The sequence below is a fragment of the Leptonotus elevatus genome, chromosome 16, assembly GCF_054856555.1.
Source record: "Leptonotus elevatus isolate MCC_2025b chromosome 16, RoL_Lele_1.0, whole genome shotgun sequence".
Lineage (NCBI taxonomy): Eukaryota > Metazoa > Chordata > Actinopteri > Syngnathiformes > Syngnathidae > Leptonotus > Leptonotus elevatus.
Genome location: NC_141254.1, coordinates 17676988 through 17696791, shown reverse-complemented (window position 1 = coordinate 17696791; position 19804 = coordinate 17676988). Strand labels below are relative to the sequence as shown.

The window sequence follows — 19804 nt, the reverse complement described above, 5'->3', positions numbered from 1 at the left end:
GCAAAGTACAATATAACTGTGCGCATGGGTGAGGTTTTCTTTCTTTTGGTATTTTCCTAGACCAGCGCCGATAAAACTTGACAATTGCGCCGTTGTGGGAGGGGGCGCAGTTGACTACCAGCCAAGCAAAGCCTTAATGTGTCAATGGCTGTCTGTCTCTATATGTGACCTGTGATTCACTGGCAACCAATGCAGGTTCACATTTCACATCTTAAGTCAACTGGGTTGGGCTATAGTACCTCATGGTACTAATGAGAACAGGTGCCATATCACTCTAAGAACATTATTATTATTTTTTTATGGCCTGACCCCACTTGGGTCAATTTGGTCAATTTTTTGGGGGTGATTTACTTAACCCAAAAAGTTGAGTCAAATGAATAACCCATAAAACCTATTAATCAATTGGCCCAGCATGAATAACTCACAAAGCTCAATTTTGATGACCCAAAAACTTGTGTCAAATGAATAATCCATAAAACAACTTATTTTGTTTCTTTTCTTTAAAAAATTTTTTTGTTTTTAATTGACCCAGCTTTCATGGTTCAATGAACAACTCAAAAAGTTGGGTCAAATGAATACTCCATAAAACAACCCAATAATCAATTAAGAACCCCAAAAATGGGATCAAATTGACCCAAATGGCAGTTGATCTCTTTTTGACCTATAATTATTATTTGTTTATTTTTTATCAAAGTGTTGTATGGCAGGATGTCAGAAAGGATGGATCGACATTTTGACTAAATGTTGACTATGGAGAAAATCAATTATTAAACTTGCTAACTGTTTTGAATGATATTTTAAAAATCTAGGGATGCCATTGCTTGAAACCGCTTTTTTCCCCCGACTGATACCAGAATGAGTACTCAACTCTTGAGTAGATACCAAGTTTCAATACTCCTCCTACTTTTTGCTACAACAAATTTCCTCCCCAAAAAATAATGACAGATACTAACCGCCGCGAGTATTGACACCTTGAAATAAGGCTGGGCACCGAACAGCTACCGATACCTGTTATTGGTATTCGCCCACTCCTAAAATCCCTCTCTTGACTCCTGTTACTCTACCAATCATATTGCAGAATGATCCTCCCCGCACACGTTTTCATGCATGTAACTTAACATTCCTTAGCTGATGTCACGTTGTTCTTTCTTTTACACCGCAAACTCGTCGAGACTGAATCATCAACGCCTCAGCTTGCTGTGGTTGTGATTAATTAGCAATCAATCTCGCAGAATTTCCCGCTCCATAATTCCGGCTCCGTGACGCGGGGATTCCCCCCCCCCCCCCCCCCACATATCCGAGGTCGACGCGATGATCCACTCAACCCTTTTTTTGCCATCCTGTGTCTAAACTCTCCTGATAGACAGCAGCAGCAGCGCTCGTGGATCGTAATACGCTCGCATTCATCCGGCGCTTCCTGCACAAGTGCCAGTTTCACACAGATGCGAAGGCGCCTTGCCTCAATCGGAGCAGCTCCGTGGCAAGGAAATACTTCTCAGGAAGGTCCGCTTGTGTGTTAGCAAGCCCAAAGAGATACTTTCCATTGTGTACACTACTGCTCAACACTTTCTTGTACCGCTGTAGCAGTTTGCGGATAAACAAGTAGAAATAACCAAAAATTAAAACACATGCTACCGTTAGAGTAATGTACTTTTATCCAAGAGGAGACTGAGAGTAGGGAAAAAAATGGAGCGTTGCAGCAGAGTGGAGACTGTGGAGTATAATACTGCCACAGAACCAGAATCGTGACTGTTAGCGTATGTTGTTATTTTTTAAGGTAATTTCTATGTGGGTGTCTTCAATGACTACAATTGTGCAACAAAGTGACTTTTTTTTATATCCAAGAGGAGACTGCGGGCAACAAGAATAGAGACAGCATTATCTTCTTTTTTTTTTCTTCTTTTTTTTTTCAAGTACCGTACGGAGCACTTTGAGCTGTATTGGATATGATGAGTGATTATTCCCCAAAGTGAAAGCCTCCCAATCTGTTATCATAGGCAAGCGAGGTGCCATTACTGATCATTCCCTCCATTTTATTTCATGCTAACTGGAAACATACACGCGCAAACCCACACAAAGGTTGAAAGGCAGCGTGTGAAATTTAAATGAGTAGCTCTGATGGCTTGAAATCCATCGCACACCTCCAAGGGACAGGTTCTTACGCCAGATGTTGGAACATGTGTTCTCACTTTAGCAAATGATTTTTTTTTTTTTTTTTTTTTTTGGATTGCTATGTTTTTGCAGCCATTAGAAGAAAACAAAATGGAGGAAAAAAAACTCACAGGTACTTAAAGTGTCGTAAAAATAGCCATTTTTTGCGATGAGATGTCAAAGCTACGATAACACTGACGCGCTATAAAGCCGATCTCATCGCTTGGGAGGTATCATGTCTTCATTGGCCGTCATCTTCAACAGCTGGCTTTCGTTTCGGGAGGAAGGGCAGACTTTGCAGCCTTGTACCAGAAACACAAGACGTATACCACAGCTCCATATTTGGGCCTCGCACTCAAAGTTGCGGACCAGCTGCGAGGACCAGAGCTTTTTTCCCCTACGCCGTTCCCTGAAATCTGCAAACACACTCACGCACACACCTACACTTTTGCTGTGCGTCCCCCCCTGCGATGCTGTTGACCGTATACGAAAAGATGACTCTGCCGCTGTGACTGCGGTGACGTCGGTTCCAGTCACAGCTCACACACCTGCGTTCGCTGGAAATATCGCTAATGGCGGTAGCGACGAGTCATGCGGCAAAAAAAAAAAAAAAAATGGCCAACAACAAGGGAGGTAGTGCGGCGGCGGCGGCGGACTAATGGGAGGTTTCGAATAAAAAGACAGCTGTGTAACGACATCGCTGAGTGTCCATGAGCTTTAAGCAAAGGAATGGTAAGTATATGTTCCATGAAGATACGCTGGAAAGTGTAAAAAAAAAATAATAATAAAAACCTTGAAGTGCCCCATTTGGAATAAGAAAACCAAGCACCTCACGTAACTCAATTTTGTCATCACTATTCTGCAAGTGGTGGGAAGTAATCGAAGACCAACACTTTCTTACTCTACTTAAATGTTATGTACTTTCTACTCTTGCTCCCAACTTGTCAAAATAGGCGTGCTGCCTTTTTTTTTTTTTTTTTTTTTTTTTTTTAAGTGTGGATGATGACATCATCATGATTTAAATAAAGACAGGTTAAGTCAACTGCAGTTGAGATCTTGATTGATTGCGATTTTGGGGTCTCATAAGGCGGAGAGAGAGAAAAAAAAACAGACAGCAGGGACATGACGTGAACTAAGCAGCAGTAAAGATGAAGGCAACCGATATTGTATAGAGAAACAAAACATTCCCCATTTACGGCCTTATTTAAGTGGATTGTTTGATGCTGTCTACTACAAGAATGGTCAAAATGTGGAATGTATATAACTGATGGCATATTTTTGCTTACAGTTTACATAAAAAAATATTTTAATTTTTTTATATATATATATATATATATATATAATTTTTCCTTAAAATTCCATGAAACTAATGGCAATTGTCTATTCTTCAAATGTTTTGCTTCTGATCGCGAGTACTAATACCTTGAAATAAGGTCATCCCTAATCAGCACTAAAGTAGTCGTTATTCTAACAAATTAAGAAAATGTCACTATTAAGTAAAGCTTTTGCATAGTAAGCAATAATGTCATGATGCCTTTAAGATGTATGGCATAAAAAAAATATATAAGGGTTACATTTAAAAACCTTGTTACGCTAACAAAGTAGGGGAAAATAAATCCTGTATCCATACATTTATCATTGTTGGCACATAATCGAATGGATCCTTCTTTGGCCTATGCCCCGCCTCCTTCACCATTTCCTGAAAAGTGCTTATATTAAAATACAGCATATCCAGCTTACTTCCAGATCCCTTTTCAGTGCCCTGACACGTTTTTTTATGACGCAACGAATCATTTTAAAATTTGAACGCATTAACAAAACATGATGGTGCTTGTTAGTTCCTTGGCAAATCCCAAAAGAAGAATCCGGAGCAAGCCTTGGTTCAAGTCCCGCTCGGATGTGCTGCCCGAAGACCACCGGGACAGCTGGGAGGCCTGGAGTGGGATTTCTTTTATCGCGCTATCAAATGAAGTCACAGATCAGTTTTTGTGTGTCGGACCCAGGAAGCGTTAACAAAGCCGCGCACACATCTCAACCTCGTGTCACCTCCTGCTCACATCACTCAGCTTCACCAGTGGAACAGCTGCTTCCTCCTTGCCCCCCCCCCCCCCCCCACACACACACACACACACACAGTATCATCACAGGTTTACGCTGTGGCTTAACTGTCCTGTATAACACGGCCTTATAGCTTACTGGATCTCCTCCAAGGAAAAGATGCATTGTGATATTTCAATAACTTCTCCTTGCGCTCGCCACTTATCACATGGCGGCCTTGACGGGATTACGAGGGAATTAAGAGAACAAGCAAAAACAAGCTTCCGCCTGAAGATATGTTTTTCAACTCAGACCCATTATCGCGGCGAAAGGGGAGGTGAGGTGGGTTGAAAAGCAGGATTACACAAAAAATTCCTCGACTGATTTCCGCGTGAAACTTTAAAGGTGCGCAATTGAGGCCTTGGCGGAGGTCACAGTTCAGCGCCGTTTCATCCTCCGATGTACTTCTAAGCCTTCGGATGATACGAATCGACAGCTGCCTCTTCTTCCGAGATATTGGCACATGGAAGCAGAACACTGAATGCTCCATGCCATGCATAGCTCCACCCCCCATCCCCCAGCCCCCCCCCCCCCCCAACCCCCCATCGTTGACATATTAAGAAAAAGACTTATGTTTTTTTTTCATTTCTTGGTCTTCCGCCATATGAGCTGCGATTGTTTGAGCGCTCCTGGGAAAAAAAAACCGTGGCATACCTCAAAAATAGTATACGCCCTCGTATACCTTTTGCCAATATGCTGTTTCTGAGGTTTTGTTACATATTCTGAGAAATCAAATATAATTATTGCATGCACATTTGAAACACATGAAAATATGTACGGGACTTTTTTTTTTTTTTTTTCCTTTCAGGCATTCAACTCTCTTTCAATGTTTCTTAGATTCTCCTGAGCAAGTCGTGCACTTTTGGAACGACTTCTTCTTTTATTAGTAGATATTCAAAATGAACACTTGTTGCAAATGGTTGTCTACTTTTCCCGGAACTCCGGACGTGATACAGAAGACTCGGGAAAAATAAACACACAGAAAAGTAAGGAGATCGTAAGTGGGCGAAGTAGCAATTGTGTTAATGCTTCAAGAACTAAACACGGTTGCGGGCGCACTTCAAAACAAAAGTGTGACACGCTGCAGCTGTCACGGGGCCGGAAGATGATGACAGCGAGGATTTCGGGCTCCATCTTCCATAAAGTGTTGGAAAGATACTGTCGATTCTTAAATATGCTCCTGTTTTGTTCTAATAAGATCTAATAAAATCCTGCCAAAGGCTACAACCTCCGCATTGTACCATAACACCAACATATATGCAATAAATAATTTCTTCTTCTTGTGCTATTAAAACTTTCCATTGCAATATTACTGGTCTGGATTTTAATGTACTTTCAACTCATGGTATATATGAGTGAAATATGGCATTTGCATAGTCATAACATCAGTATATAAAATGTAAATAATAATAATAATAATAATAATAATAATAATAATAATAATAATAATAATAATAATAATAATAATAATAGCAGCCCTCCTAATCAAACTCACTGCACGCTGTCCAAATCATGTGATGAATTCCCCCCCACACACCCTAAATGCCCTCAAAGGACACAAAATAAGCTCCAACACAAAGCTAATACAAATGGCCACTTTTGATTAACACTGCCAAACGACACTTTCATTTTTTTTTCATTGCGCTTGTCGTTTACAGTAGTGTAGAACGTCGCCGATTCAAAAACAGGGCCGTTTCTAACATTTTTCACTTTTCTTATTATTTATCCTTACTCATTGGAGCAGCAACTGATGCACTTAAACTGCCATTTCGAGCCGAAAACATCCTCGAAAATGAGTTCTCTTCAGGGGGAAATGGCTAAGCGCTAATCATACAAGTTGTTCATCAGTTTTTGCTCCCATCATGCAAAAAAAAAAAAAAAAACACCAAGTGGACGCAAATCATTTTTCGCCACTTTTCCGCTGCATTAGCCGCACACAAACACGCATAAAACTCAACTGTCAATGGTGAAGCAGGTTGGACTTATCAGCGGGCGATACACGCGGCACACGATATGCAGGACCGTTCTGTTAGCCCAGCAGTCAAAAGTTGGGACACATTTGTCATGCAAGTTGGCAAAAAGCAGCACTTTTCAGCTGATGGTCTATAAGACAATGCGTTCAAGTGGCAAGTGCATGACAATAAAGTGTGTAAACAGTTGGGTCAAAAGTAACCCAACTATGGGTCAAAAATGGACCGATCCTCTACTTGGATCTATTTGACCCAACTTTGACTCAAGAAATTGGTCTCTTAGTGTAAATCAACTCATAAATATTGGTCAGATACTTTACTTGGGTAAGAAAAAAAAAATTAGGTCATTTTGTATAAAACAACCCAGAAAGTTGGGTCAAATTGAACCAAGTGGATCGGTCCCTTTTTGATCCATAATTGGGTTACTTTTGACTCAACTGTTTTTTGAGTGAAATTGGTAAAAAAAAAAAAAAAAAGTAAAATTACTTCAAGGTACACGTTATTGTCTTAAAAAAGAAAAATAATATTATTATACTGTATTGTATAAACAAGAAGACCAGATGAAATTCAGTAGCCACCTATTTTGTTTGAAATTAAAAGATAAGTACAAATTTTAAATTTAAGATATTTGTACATTTTGGAAAACTTTATTTATTTTTAATAGGGAGCTGTTTAAGTTTTTATTTAACCTTTTAAGACATGCTAATGACCCTGGGAGGTCACTGAACTTTTTGTTAGAACTTTAAAACAAAGATGTATGGTGACTAGATGAAATGATTATAAAGAAGATTTTTAAAAAGCTTAAAAAAAAAAATTGGATTTTACTTTATTTTTTATTTTTATTTTGACGCCAATATTTTCCATTTTAATGAAAATGAATATCAGCCCTAAATAGTGGTTATCGCCCTACTTGACAACTAATGACTGTTATCGTTATTGGTATCGGTCTATATTTGTGTATATCAACATGAATTTTTTTTTTTAAGTAAACAAAGGCAACATGGTGACGTCGTTTCACAATCTCAACTCAAACCATCCTGTGTGCAGTTTGCATGTTCTACGCATGTTATACCCTTCCTCTAAGCTCCAACAAAAAATAAATACAAAAATAAAAAAATCACACTGATGTGAAGACAAGTAAATCATTTTGACATGCAACTTTGGCAAACAAAATGTCATTCTGCGGGTAGAACAATAAAACAAATCTTACAACAGGTAATTCAAAATATGTTGTAGGAATCTGGCCTGAGACCAATCACATATAAGATCACCGAAAGATCATCCAAAGATCGTCTGAAACAAGAAGCGCAATAATATTTGGTTGGCAAGTTATCCCTCGATTTGTCCAAAATGTCATTTCAAACGAAAGCATTGACATGATTGGTGGCCAAGTGGAGCACCTGGTATGAACGATTCCCGAGAAGCGTGTAACAACGCTAACACCGACTGCCGCCACAGGCCTAGCGTAGCGTAGCGTAGCGGGCATGATTGATAGCGCCGTGGCTAAATCCATACAAGCTGCCAAGCCGTTCTCCAGTGGCCTGTAAATACTCAACACTTGGCAAATGTAAAAGCTCTTTCTGACATGACTGTAGCTTACCTACACACGCACGCACGCACACGCACGCACAAAGAAACACGCATCTACAACCAACATCCTTCAGCATCGCTACAGAAGATGTTTATCTTGCTTCTTACGTGGTCAGAGTAAGTTGTGTTTTTGCCAGGGTTAGACATAGAAGGAGCGAGGGAAATTGTTGTTTATGGTTCTTCAAAGCAGCACTTAGCGTGAATGTTTCATTTACGTAGCAGAGCATTAGTCGGTGGGAGGAAAACCCGAAACTTCCCTCGACGGTTTATGTTACGACCGATGCTCTCTGTCATTTTCACATACCTCAAACACACGAAAAACAAGTTTGATGGTGACTCAGCTTCTGCTTTCAACTGTTAGAGAAAGAAAAAATGGCTTCCCAATAGTTTCGTCCTGAACGCCCGAGAGTTACTGCTACTTTTCCAACACACTCGCCGAGCTACAAGGTCGTCGGTTTTTCAACGGTGTCGGGGGACACAGAAATTCCGCTTGGGATAGTGTACTACTAAATTGGGATCGTGGGGGAGTTGGACGCGGGCGGGTCACCAGCCAATCACAAGGCTCATATAGATAATTGTTCAGACTCATATTCACACCTATGGACACTGTAGCGTATGGGATGGATACATTTTTTTTAGTCAATTCAAATATTAAAGTGAACAAATGAGCCAGAGCACACACAAAAAAATCTGGTAAATATGTAAAATTTTGTTTTAAATTGAGTTCGATGAAGAAAAAAAAAATCATTCTTATTGTTTAATTGTATATTAATGGGAGCAACTTTTTTTAATAAGATAAATACAAATACTACATGTGAGAAATAAGTAGGAATGTTCAATGCCACTTTTTTTCCAGACCAATTAAATTACGAGTACTCGACTATTAACTAGTCACTGATACCAATACCAGGTACAGATACTACTAGTACCTTAAATAAATAAAAATTTCCCAACAAAAATAAAATTTAAATCAATGACCTACAGTTCTCAAATAGCAGTTTTCCCTAACATTGTATGAAATAATGGCAATTTTCTATTCTTCTAATTTCTAATTCCTGATTGTAAAACGGTCACAAGAGTATCAGCCGCCATTGCGAACACTAATTCATTGGAATAAGGCTAAGTATTGGCCCGATCCAATCCCTAGAAATGCATATTTTTATTTATCTATTTATTTTGACATGAAAATGATCAGTGGCACAAAAATGCAAAAATTTAATATTGATAGCTTAATATTTGTGGAATAAGAATCAGGGGGCTACCATTCTGGTCAATGCTGCCCTCAACCCCTCACAACTTGCCTTTCGAGATGGATTAAAATAGATAGAAAGAAGAATCGGCCTAATTCTTAGTCCAAGAACACAAAATGAATCAGAATACTGCATTTGGGCATTTAGTTACCCTTTAATTGAGTTTGGCGAAAAAGCTCATGAGTGGAATTCAAATTGCGACAAATATTCCTTTAGTGTCTTCAATGAATTGGATCAGATGCAAAAACAGAAGCTCTGATGTCAACTGACGGTACGAAGGTGTTTGCTGCGATGCTGAGTTTGGCTTGTATGTTTATCAGCGTTGGGGTCACTGCGCTTGAACTCAGGATGAGAAGCAAAAATGTGAAAGGTATGCGTGTAGGTCGTCGTATGTGTGTGTGTGTGTGGGCCTGCCTGCGTGCGTGCGTGCGTGCGTGCGTGCATGCGTGAAATTGTTGCTGGTGGGCCCCAGCATGACTGCGAAGGTTGGAGCAATCATATGTTCAGCTGTGATTTCCATCAACACATTCCTGGACGCTCACACACGCTCTCGGCGGAGCTGCGCACAGCACCCCCCAAGGATGTGACCTACAGCCCGTGGACACATGGCCGCCTCGCAAGCGCTTATCACAACATGGCAGCCTGTAGGGTAATGGGAGGCCTTAATCTGAAGCCACGTGGAGCCCCCCCCCGCGAAAACCGACCGACCGCACTCGCATCCTCGGTTCTGGAAAACGGGGGATGATATGTACGACGCCGCTTTGCAGCGGGCAACCGGGTCTCGCCGTGCCGGACTGATTGCAGGTTAAAGGTCAGACCACATGGACGATAAATGGGCGCGGGTCCTACTTTTGGGGGTGGGTTATAGAGACGAGACCACCAGTCAGGGAAAGGACTTGTCATATCTAGACCACCGGGGGCGGCAGTGAAAATGACTCAACAGGTGTGTCACTATCGCACCCTCATCAGACTCACGTTAATTGTAACACACTACAAAATTGAAAATGTAGTAGCTGCATTGCCAATTTCCCATGATTCTTTGCAACATTTACCTTATCCGGTCATTTTTAATGCGCACCTTTTGCCAATAACAGGGAAAGTATGGCCTGCAGGTCACACAGCTTTTCACTCCATTCCAAACATTTACAATATCAGTCGTGTAACCTTTGTTGCTTTAATTAAGGCAGTTAAGAAAAATGTATGCATTCATTTACATTTTACATACATTTCTTTTTATGTCATCTACAAATGATCTGTTCATTTTATAAATCAAAAACATGGCCCTTGAGCATAAAAGCTTGCCCGCCCCTGGTCTTTATGCTTTACTAGAGACATTGTCTAAAATGTCCATTTGCAAATATAAAATAGTACCGCTAATACATTTATGGTAATACAATTGAATAGGGATTGGTGAGTAGCGGTTTCCGGGCTAATACGCAGCCTTGTTTCAAGTTATTGGTACTTATGACGATGGCCGATCACCATCTTGTGGCCGTTTTACAATTAGGGACTAGAAATGAGAAATTAGAAGAATACAAAATTGCCATTCATTTAATTTAATTTAATTTAAAGGAATAATGCTATATTGGGATATATAGGTCGTTCTTTAAAATGATCAGACGTTGTTTTCTGGGGAAAATGTATGTATCAATAGTACTAGTGGTAATGAAACTTCGGTACAGTGCGGAAAAGTGTTTTAGTAATGTATATATATATAAAATAATTTTTTTTAAAAACACTCCAGAAATGACAGTTATCAGTCAGCTTTATCCCTAGAAAGGTAAATGTATACTTCTTACCAGCAATCCCTGTAAATGGCATTTTTCAATGTTTGAAGACATTTATTTAAACGTTTAGGTGACGAACTGATACAGTAGCCGTAGCATAGAATCCACAAACAAACCTCAAAATTGTGACAGCCATGCACTAAATAACAGAGCCTGATTTTGTAAGCAGATTTGTAATCGCCAACATTATCTTCTTTAAGGTATCGATTAAGTCAACTTTACGACCCCAAATCATCATGCAAAGCTTGAAGTCGGCTAACGGCTAATTGTATGCTAGTAATCGTCCAGTTTACAGAAGATGTTCAAATTGCAAGTCCTCTTGCCATTGCTTGACCAAAACACTTTGTGGAGCAGCAAAATTGTTCAGCGACAGCCACGCAGTAAAATAAGATAGCTTTAGCCTCGCAATGCTATCTTCAGCTAATCTTAAAAGATTAACATCAAAAGCAGTGGGACCACAGGACTGGCAGCAGCGCTATGCTACAAGTGTGTGGAAATATTTGACCAACAATTAAACCAGAAGCGCCGTCACTTGCGAAATATGCCAGCCTGTCGCCACTTAACGAAAGCCCGAGAGGAAATAAAAGGAGTGAAACCGAGAAATGCTTGCTTTTTTGTTAACCTGGTTCCCTAATGTCACGTCTTAAAACATCCTCTGGAACACAGAATGAGACTGGCTCGTTGCGCAGGGATCACACCAATTACAAAAAAATGACATGCAGCATAATGCCGAGTGGTATTTGAAGTCATTTGTTTTCCTTTGATCCTATGCTGGTCCGTCCAAATATGCCTTTATGTGAAACCAGCCTGAAAAAGTTTAGGGGGTCCACTGTACTGTGCTGAAAAATTTCTCAATGACGTCATTGACTAATCGTAATAATAATAATAATAATAATAATAATAATAATAATAATAATAATAACAATAATAATAATAACAACAACAACAACAATAATAATAATAATAATAACAACAACAACAATAATAACAACAATAATAATAACAATAATAATAATAATAATAATAATAATAATAATAATAATAATAATAATAATAAGTCTTGAAATTGAAAAAATATATCTATTTTATTTTTCAATAAAGAAGGTTTTGGTAAATGTGCATGGGAAACGGGTGGGATTCCTCAGTACCTGCAACAAAGTTAAGAACTGATCTAAGGCCCTTAAACTCTTCTTTGCAGTATTCGGCCAAGGCTTAGGACAATGTGGGGCATTTACATTTGCCTTGCCCCAGGCTCCGGCAGACCCGCACTGCGACCCTGGGAGACACTCGTAAACACTCCTACACAAACACGCACTGCGTTCGGGTCAACGACAGCAAAACGTAAACAACCGAACACTGACCGACTGCGAGACTCGCCAAGGTTTCATCTCGCATTAAGGAGGGGTTATGAAATGAGCGTTGAAGCAGAACCCTCAACTGCGTGTTGAATAATGACACATGGCTTAGTTAACGGTGGGTCTTCCCCCCCCCCCCCCCCCCCCCCCGCACGCTCCAACAAAGCGTCATGCCTACACTCCCCACACAGGTGTCAGTGTTTTAGGGCAAACTGTATGGCTGGCATGGCGCCGCCATGCACTGAATGCGTGATAATGCAAAAGGGGTTCACTTAAGGTTCGAGTTCTTCCCACGTGAACACCGCACGGTGGTTAGTTTTTCCTCACCCGAGGGAACTGGCGTACTAGGTTTCTTTTTCCTCGCTGGGAAATTCTAAATAGGTGTTGGCAGAGCTGGAGTAATGACCAAATGTTATGTGCATTATTAATAGGGGTTAATATATATTTCTCTTTTTTTTTATGGCGCACATAGTGATCCTTCCCATCTTCCTTTATACATGCAAGTCAAATTGGTATCCGGGGAACATTCAGGTAATTCCTTTTTAACAACACCTCTGGGCACTGTGTCAGATGAGTCTGGCACTCTTTGAGAAATTGATGCGATGCGTACCAATTTATATGATCTATATTAAAGATCACAGATAGTGTGCTTTATGGCCTTGAAAAACACATTTTGGAATATTATTTTCAAATGAGGGGAAACCCCCGCTAAGCTCCAGCGTGTACTGTGGTGTCCTCAAATCCTCATGTGGTGGAGCTGATTGATGGGGGGCCTCAGGTCGGTCAGCAAGAGGCTGCAGACGTGCTCAAGTGAGGAAGATGCTCAGGTTTGACATTATTGAGTTATTTAAATCGGTGATCGTTGATACTAACTGGACAGAATATTATTATTATAGAATTCTAAAAGCTGCTGACATAAAAAAAAAAATGCCTTCAGTAATACACATAATGAATGAATTAAAAGGAACGTTGTTATTGTTAACATATGCAGAGGTGCCGCCTTGAGACACGAGAACTAAAAAAAATAAAAAATAAAAATAAAAAAAATAAAAATAAAAAAAATATATAAAAATATTAAAAAAATAAAAATATAAAAATATATAAAAAAATAAATAAATACAATTTTAGTTCAATTCACTTAAAGGACCAAAATTGTCACAAAAAAAAGAATAAATAAATACAAGTTAAATAAAAAATTTATATAAAATAGTAATTCAAAATAAATAATATGAATGAAAACAATAAATAAATAAATAAATACAGAAATAATAAAATAAGTATAAGTAAAAATATACCAAAAATAAAAAATAAAAAATCTAATAAATCCAATAATAAATGTGAAAATATGCACAAAACAGACTGAATTAAATATCAATCAATTCATAAAAATGCTCTCCTGTCATATTTATTGATTTCATGCTGCAGACAATGTCGGAATGTTAGCATGAAATGCAGAAGGAAATGTTATTTCAGACAAAATTGACTACATTAGGTCCTCTTTTATAAAAATCACATTGTCTATGTCCTGCTTGCTACATCTTTCCTCTATATATCCGCTTCCCTATTGTATCACGTCTCTGTCTGCTTTTTGTCATGCATTCCCTTATATTGACCCCGCCGTCCCTCCCTCGTTTTCCAAGCTCCCTTCATTCTCTGTCTCTGTCTCATTCTGTCCATCTCCACCCCTCCCCTCTCATTCGCTTAAACTGATCATACTGCAGCGACATGCTGCTTCGGCAAACTCACTGCAGCGGGCCACTGCAGCTCTTTAATGGTATGTTGCTTGCGACCTTAAGAGGAGACGTGGAAATCTGTCCTCTCCTTTTGCAAAAACAAGCAAAATTGCACACGTGGGTTCCAGCAGATGGTTTCAAACGCAGCAGTTGCAAAAAGTCGCAGTATTGCAGAAAATATTAATTTGTAGATTTCACATTTTTTGGAAGTGATTTTGATCACAACAGAGTTTTGTTGACACGTTTTATTTGAGGATGTGGTTTCAGTGAACTGCCCCGAAATCCCCCCCCCCCCCCCCCCTCCGCCCACCTATGGACATACCACCTCCGATTCGCCCCGTCTTGCCTTCTTCCCTGAAGCATGACGGAACAAGACGTGCCGGTGTAACACAATGGGACTTGCAAACAAACACGCACACACATAGACAGGCAGACACCCTGGGGTCACTGCACAAGATGGGCCACACAGTGATGCCATTGTTTGAAAAACCTGCAGCGATTTCATGAAACGCTGACAGACAGTCGGCACCTTCCGTATAGGGTTGCATTGACACTTTTTCGATACACGTAGACGTGTGCACGAAGCAGCTTATGTTGGACTGTAAACTTCACCCGTCGATAAAGTACACTCGAGCATCGTTCCGTTTCCAAAATATTTTAGCCCACGACCTGTATTGAAAATATGGCTCCTCCCTTACAAAATGGTACCGTTCGTGTATTGCAATGACATCCACAGATAAAATGAAGTGGAATTTGACAAAGTTGGAATTTGATCAAATTCTTGAGAAAAATATGCCTTTAAGGTGGTGTCACAAATCCACAGGCCACGACTGACTGACATTGCGCGAGACTTTAGGTCTGGGCAATTATAAGATTAACTCCTCATGTGTGTTTTGCTTATTCAGAGGCTTTTTTTTAAATGGAAGTGGGGGGGGGGGGCAGAACCAGGACAAGTGTGCTAAAGACCATTGAAGTGGAAATGGAGTTTAGTGTCATGTAGGAAAACAATACAGTCCTGTCACACTCACAGTTTTTGTTAGTTTTATTTTGGGGATGAATTAACTGCACACAGCAAAATATGTAGGCTTGACGATAGGGTGGACAATGACAGTGTGGACATTTTTGATAAACGTCAGCAATTAATGAGCAGATGACCTTTACTTAGGCAAGCTGACCACATGCTGCTTTAACAAATGTATTTTGAATTTCAGAAATCAATTGATATTTCACGACAGAGTGGACATCATAGGCTTGACAGCACTGCAGCTACACATAATATGATGGAAATGACGAAATATAAGTGTAAATGTTTACTGTAAAACTATCCACTATTTCAGTCTCTATTGTAAAATTCTGGTCAGTGTGTAACTGAAAACATCAAAGGGTTCTTTAAGTTACCCCTTAATGACAGGGTGGACAGCAATTTCAGGGACACATGCAAAATGTTTAATAAGATTGTGAAACTAAAATGATTGAAATGATTTCTTTTAAAATTGATTTCGAATCATTCAGCCACTTATTGCAAACATGCCCAAATGAAGGAGTCACATTTTAGGAGACGTTTTACTGTACTGGACTGTGAGCAAATGTTTGGTCTTTAATAAGACCTTAGCATTTCATTAATCTGCTACATTTTCATGAGTGGTTCCGATGAATTAGCATACTTCTAAATTTTACAGTATAGATGTTAGCGAGTCACGTTCTGTCTGATGCATTGTAGCTGTACATTGTGTTTCTGCCTGCTTACTTTGTAATATAATATTTGCAGATCATTGTATAGAGTTCCACTGTTGCATGTTGCTAAGCCTTCGGAAGAAAAAAACATTTTGGGAAACAGGTGCTGCCAGAAGGGATTCCCCTGACCTTTACTGCACCATTCCACCAATCTTAGATGATTACAATTAAATGTGACGGTTTGCACCAAACATAGGTGACATCTTTGACTAGCGCATTAAAAAAAAAAAAAAAAAAAAAGGCTACGTAACATTTCCGTGTCAGCACAAGGCACATAATCAGAATGGCAATCTCAACTGGATGTGGTTGGCTTCTTATCTGTGCGCTCGCAATTGAACCAGCATGTTGGTTTCGCTAGCACAAAGAGCCTTTTCATTATTTGCAAAGATCTGCTACTCCAGTGGCGCTGCCTGACTGTAAACAATAACAGGTCGTCGTGACGGATGTGAAGAGAGAAGGCTGAGTGAGCGTTGAGCCTCAGCGAGCGTACAAGGGCACTGAGTGACGGCTGGCCTCCGCGCGTCTCCTTTTTCACTCCTCGGGGGGGGGGGGGGGGGGGGGGCCGCGGTTCGCCTCTTAAGTCGGAGCGGGATGTCTACAGAAATGAGCCCCTTTGCCAAGGTCAGCAACGAGAGTGACGATATCTCCGCCTCGGTGTGGAAAGAGAGGCTCGCTCGTTGACGAAATGGACAAATAGGATCCAAATGTTTCGCCAGCAGTAGCTCGGCTATGTCATCGTGCATGCTCAATTGGAAAAAAAAAAAGAAAACACACAATCTGCACGCTGTTTAACGTCACGGCCTCTTTTCTGCACAGCATCAAAAGTCCTGAGACATTTTTACAGCCAGGTGAACTCGGTCATACCAGCGGGAACTAACATTCCTTCCGAGACATCCAGCATAGGCCATATCCACAACAACATTGGTCTTTTTAAAAAAATAAAAATTAAAAAAAATAATAATAATAAAATAAATAAAAAAATAAAATAAAAAATAAAAAAATATATATATATAGATAGATAGAGTAAGCATTTCAAAAGAATATAGCAATCACTTTATGAGAAAAAAGTTGGAATTTAAATATCCATGCATCCATTTTATATACAGTCGTACTTCTCCTCATCAGTCAGCTATCAATGAAATACAGTATGTCAACCGTTAGCATAACAATGGCTTTTTAAGCTAGCATTAGGAAAAAAAGTGAGGGCTTAGCTTTGTGTCTGTGTTGAGAGCAAAAAGTACATGAATTGAATTCACCTGTTTTCTTAGGTTTTTGATCATCTAACCAGGAATAGCTTATTAAATATGATAAAACTTTATTTTTAAACTCTTGAAAACTGAGATTTTTTTATTTTTTGTGTGTGGTATTACAACCACAAAAATACACATTAATCAATAATATACTTCCAAGAAAATGTATGGGAAATTGTTTTAACTATCAACAAGTGTGTGTGTTTAAAAAAAAATGAAAAAATTATTGCCTCATATAATCTACTAAATAAACGTATTTTAGTGGCAGACATACATATGCGGATTTAGAATATTTTAATAACAGAGGCATCAGTGCGCGTGACCAATGTGGCTAATGTTGTTTTTTCAGGCTAATTAGCATTTGACGGCAAGCGAATGTGTTTTTGTGTCTTCGCAATGCCACTGTGAGCGGATGTAGATGCTTGTTCTTTTCTTTTTCTTTTTTTTTTTAACCAAGACGTGGACTTTCTAGCTGCAGTCCGCACTCCAGACAATCTGTGAATTTTTGCCATTCAGACGAGATAACGACACATCCTTGCTTGGATAGAAGCAAAAGCACATGACTTGCATCCGCTCGTTGGTCTGCAACCACGTCGCCAGCGCACACTTGCAGCAGAACCAACATTAACTCACCACTCCACCAAATGGAAGCAGCTGTTATCAAAAGTCATTCATCGGCTTCAGCACTTTCCAAAATGCAGCAATCGCATGTATGCGCTTTTTACAGCACTTTTTACAGTGTGCTGTGTTTTCCATTCCGTTCTGTGTTATTTTCTCGTGCCACTAGCCAAACGTTGAATATAAACCATATTAAATAACTCTACAAAGCCCCCAAAGACAAAATGGACAGTTGTTCTTCATGCATGTTATCACTTTTACATGCCCACTTTGGATCTTTTTTTTTTTTTTTTTTTTTTTTTTTGGGCCGAAGAACAGTCATAAGCAATGAATAACAATGCCGGTGCTTTCTCTCAGTACTCACTGCTTTGGACATTTATAGTGCCAGTGGAGTTGTCCTTTCCCAGATGGTTCTCCACCACACAAGTGTAATTCCCAGAATCCTCCAGTTTCGCTCTGCTGATCTGGAGTCTGGAGTTTTTCCTGTGGGAGACAGCGTTCGCACAGCTGAGTCAGGGGAATCCGGCCCGGGAGGAAGCAACATGGAAACACGTCGAGTGGAAACCAGGGGGACAGCGGGGCAGACAACAGGACAAGCGGCCGCATGGCAACAGGCCTCTGCTTTGATAGGGTGCTGATTAGAGAGTGAAAAAATGTCTGGAATAATAGAACCACTCGGGGCTATTGTACAGAGTTCAACGTGGTTTTCATGAAGCCGCGTCAAATGTCTCATGATGTTTTTAATAACGCTGCTTTTAATTTGGCTCCAAAACAGCCAAGTGCTTACAAGGGCCTTTTTTTTTTTTTTTTTTTTTTTTTACAAGGGGCTTTTTAAATACATCGTAGCGTTCCAAGATTCTGTCTTCTTCTTGCACATTACTCCGCATACTCCACATACATGATCATCAGCCAACCAGAGACAGCGTGGAAAAGGAGCATGAATTATTGAAAGAGTAAGGCACGGTGCTGCCTCTTTTACATGGTGGCCAAGTGTGGTACTGCAACCCTAAGCATCCGCAACTACAATAAAGCCAAGCAAATAGCAAGTTATGGACGTCCTGCCAAAAAAAATGCTTATATTTATTATTATTCTATGATTCCAAAACACTTTAATATATTTTTACATATTCACCCATCGACACACACATTGACGCACAAGTGGTCGACTGCCGCCATGCAAGGTTCATGCATGCAAGAGTTCAGTGTCTTGCTCAAGGACACTTCCACATGGCCACCAGGGGGGGTGAGGATTGAACCCACAACCTCACGGATGGGAGATGACAACTCTATCACTGAGCCATGCCGCCCCTAGTGTAAGGTTAGCGTCTCGCGTGTACTCACTGGCTGTTCTTTATTCGAATTTTTTTGCTTTTCTTCAGTTCGTTGCCATCTTTGAACCATCGGTAGGTCGGCAGAGGGTACCCCGTGGCCTCGCACTTGACTGTGAGCTTGCTTCCCTTGTCCACTATGGATGGATTCTTCATTGGTTTCAACTTTGGAGCCGAAGCTGGAAAGAAAAGAGAGAGAAAAGTTATTGAGAATTCTGAAGAAAGAAAAAAAAAAGTTCAGTTTGCACATTTGATGCTGCGTTGTGCGTTTGAGGACATCGAGGCAGCATGGAGCCAATTGTCTCTCAGCGGACTGAGCTAACAAGTCTCTCACGTGGCCAGCAGATGTTGTCACCAGAGGCATCATCAAGTTGACGTCAGACCAACAAACAGGTGCAATTTCCATCATTTGCTCTGCAATTACCTGTTTTCAGAAATTCCAACAGATATTCCAGAAAAACCTCCACAATCATTTGCCACCGTAGAATTAACGCTGACTGTGTACATGAGCTTTTTTTTGGATGCTTCTCTTGTGTGTGTGTGACTCCAAATATTGTGTCATTTCTATTAATGTCATGGAGCGGATTATGAAAAATGATCTCTGAGACACACACGCATTCATATATCGCACGTGAAGAACACACAAACACTTGCCAGCTGACAGCTGCAAACATGTTTAAGGCAAGACTCACTCAGGGCGGGGAAATGGAGTCGGGGTGAACGAGGGTCAATCAGGGGATGGCCAACATGCCCCCCCCACCCCTCCTCTTGCTTTACGCACAACAAAAACGTTCTCCATTCACGATATCATGTGAATGCTTCGCTGAGTAATGCTTTCAATTCCAGCTGCTTGCAAGCCCATTAAGGAGAGAAAAGCACAAACAGTTGCAGTTGTGATGCATTTATAACAAGTTAATTCTTCTACCGCCCACCCGTGTCCT

General features: G+C 40.2%; 1 protein-coding gene across 1 annotated transcript in view; it reads right to left on the bottom strand.

Annotated features, from left to right (window-relative positions):
• The window catches only part of nrg2a (neuregulin 2a), a 90248-nt gene that overhangs the window by 28188 nt on the left and 42256 nt on the right, over positions 1-19804 (bottom strand). Inside the window, exons 2-3 of the mRNA XM_086057886.1 lie at positions 18877-19042; positions 17900-18018 (exon numbers count right to left, since the gene is read on the bottom strand). Of these exons, the coding sequence (XP_085914012.1) occupies positions 17900-18018; positions 18877-19042 (285 nt within the window). The remainder of the gene's footprint in view (positions 1-17899; positions 18019-18876; positions 19043-19804) is intronic.